Source organism: Cheilinus undulatus, linkage group 2 (genome assembly GCF_018320785.1).
Source record: "Cheilinus undulatus linkage group 2, ASM1832078v1, whole genome shotgun sequence".
NCBI classification, from domain to species: domain Eukaryota; kingdom Metazoa; phylum Chordata; class Actinopteri; order Labriformes; family Labridae; genus Cheilinus; species Cheilinus undulatus.
The window spans coordinates 40,469,126-40,471,636 of record NC_054866.1 but is presented as its reverse complement, the minus strand read 5'-3'; the positions used below and the strand labels follow the sequence as shown (position 1 = coordinate 40,471,636).

The 2,511-nt window shown below is 38.8% G+C and overlaps 1 protein-coding gene across 1 annotated transcript; it reads right to left on the bottom strand.

Annotated features, from left to right (window-relative positions):
* Nucleotides 1-515: 515 nt before the first annotated feature.
* Nucleotides 516-1,457, bottom strand: LOC121516950 (olfactory receptor 1M1-like). The gene has a single exon (XM_041798396.1). The coding sequence runs from the start codon at nt 1,455-1,457 to the stop codon at nt 516-518; it is 942 nt and encodes a 313-aa protein (XP_041654330.1).
* Between the last annotated feature and the right edge of the window lie 1,054 nt (nt 1,458-2,511).

The following is a 2,511-nucleotide window of genomic DNA, read 5'->3' as shown; positions in this document are numbered from 1 at the left end:
CTTCAGTGGTGAAAGTTTGATTACATAGGGTAATATGTTGGTTCAAAGAAATGGCACACATTATATTTTATATTTCAGAATAAATGTGTTGACAAAAACATGAGCCAGTTTCATAAAGAGCAGCATTAAAGCTGATATTTTCCCTTTTTAAAGTGCGGCATGCTTCACTTTAAAGCTGTCATTACTTCATATTGTCAGTCAAATCTGTGCTCTGACCATGATGAATACCACGGTCATTCTCTCACTTTAGTATCTATTTTCATCTGTGCTTCATTTTTGTTGTAACAGAGGGGAAAAGCTGCTCCATGTCTTGTTTCTTCACAAGGTGAAACATGAAAATATTTTACTATTATACATTCTGCATGTATTGTCCTTACAAAGATCTTTGGAGCTAACTTGTACTGCTGGATTTGTCTGTCATCACTGGTTGCTCAGTATTCTTCATTTTAAAAATAAAGCATCTTATTCCCCACAAAAAAATATCAGATGTTTTATATCAAAAAACAGAGAATGTGTCACAGCTTTGATGAGCCCACGCTTCTCCTCAGAAACATTTTAATGCTCTGCTTGAGTTCTGCAGTTTTCAGTCCGTAGATAATCGGGTCCAAAAATGGGGGGAAAATTACTACTGACACTCCGAGGGCCCTTCTCATAAAAGGCGACGCGCTCTCGATGCGGTGAGCGAGGAGTGTGATGAAAGTGTTAAATTCGAGGATCATAAAGACGACTAAATGTGTGCCACACGTCTGAATGGCTTTTCTCCTGGCGTCTGGTTGACTGTTCATCACACATGTACGTAGGATCTGTGCATAGGTGTACAGTATTATCAGCAACGGCCCACCTTGGAGAAAAGCTATACCAGCTAATCCATAGTAGTTGTTCACTCTGGTGTCCTCACAGACCAGCTTTAATAAAGACGGATTGTTACAGTACAGGTCTACAATGTGAGTTCTGCAGATTTTCAAACGTACAAGCAGAAAAATTAAAGTAAAGATCAAAGAGAAATTAATAAACCATGCTGAAATGATAATTTTCACCAAGGTATTTGAACTCATGATGGCATTATACCTCAAAGGGCAACATATAGCGATGTATCTGTCATAAGCCATAGCACTCAGGATCAGTAAGTTCCCTGTGCCGTAGATATGAATGAGAAGAGCTTGAATGACACATGCAGGGTATGATATCAGTCTGCTCTTTGTCACGATGCTCACAATGAGCTGAGGAAACAAACTTGTAGCTCCCACCATGTCACTGGTGACCAGGTTTAACAGCAGGATAAACATGGGCTTCTGCAGGGATTTAGTCCAAGCGATCGTCATTAATATCAACAAGTTACAGAACATGATAAACAGATATGTTAAAGTCCCTAACAGAAAGGCTGGGTAAACAGATAGATCAGATAAACCCAGGGTTTCCAGTGTGAGTAATACTACTGAAGAGGCATTTGTGGACATGATTGCACAACACTGTCAAACTTCTGCCAACTTCTGATGGATCACCTTGTAGCTGTAAAATAGAAAAACATCAGAAATGTGATCCCTTAGATGACATACAGTCTAACTCGGTGTGTAACCTCTTACCTGGGACAGCTCCCTGCACTCAGCTGCAGCTGTCAGAGGCCATGTAGAAGACTCTGCCTTTTATTAAGCTGCTAAGCAGCGGGAACACCCAAGAGTGCAGCCTGGGACTCTACACATGGTTGTTGAAAGAGATGTATGATGCAATGCAGTTTTTATACTAAAGACAGAATAAAACAGACACTTTCCCTTGAACCCACCTGTCCACAATGCAAACCAAAATTATTCAAGTGCTATTTTGTCTCTTTCAGCATTTCCCTGCAGCCACAGTGATGTGAAAGACGTATATCCCTTACTGTCCCATTTCAATTAAAAAAACTTAGAGACAACTCAGTAGACAAGTTTATCATTCTACTGTTTCCTTCATTCATTTATAATCCATAACAAGTTCCCTTTCCATCTTTTGATGTATTCATAGTCATTGATGCCAACAGTTCCTTATTTTCCTTCCAAATAAAAGCAGGCCTGTACCAAAACAGGACGCAAATTATAGGTGCATCTCAGTAAATTAGAATACCATTAAAGAGATTGATTTCTGTCAGTAATTCAGTTCGAAGAATGAAACTCAAATATTCTATATATCCATTACAAAAAAACTGATATATTTCAGGTGTTTATTACTTTTAATTTTGATAATTATGGCTTATAGCTAATGAAAACCCAACATTCAGTACCTCAGAAAATTAGAATAATGTGAAAAAAGTCACTATTTGAGACTCATGGAATCACACTCTAATCAGCTAATTAACCCCAAACACCTGAAAGGTTTCTTGAGCCTTTAAATGGTCTCTCAGTCTGGATTAGTAGCCTACACAATCATGGGAAAGACTGCTGACTCGACAGATGTCCAGAAGATGATTATTGACACCCTGCACAAGGAGAGTAAGACAGAAAGGTTGATTGCATAAGAAGCTGGCTGTTCATAGAGTGC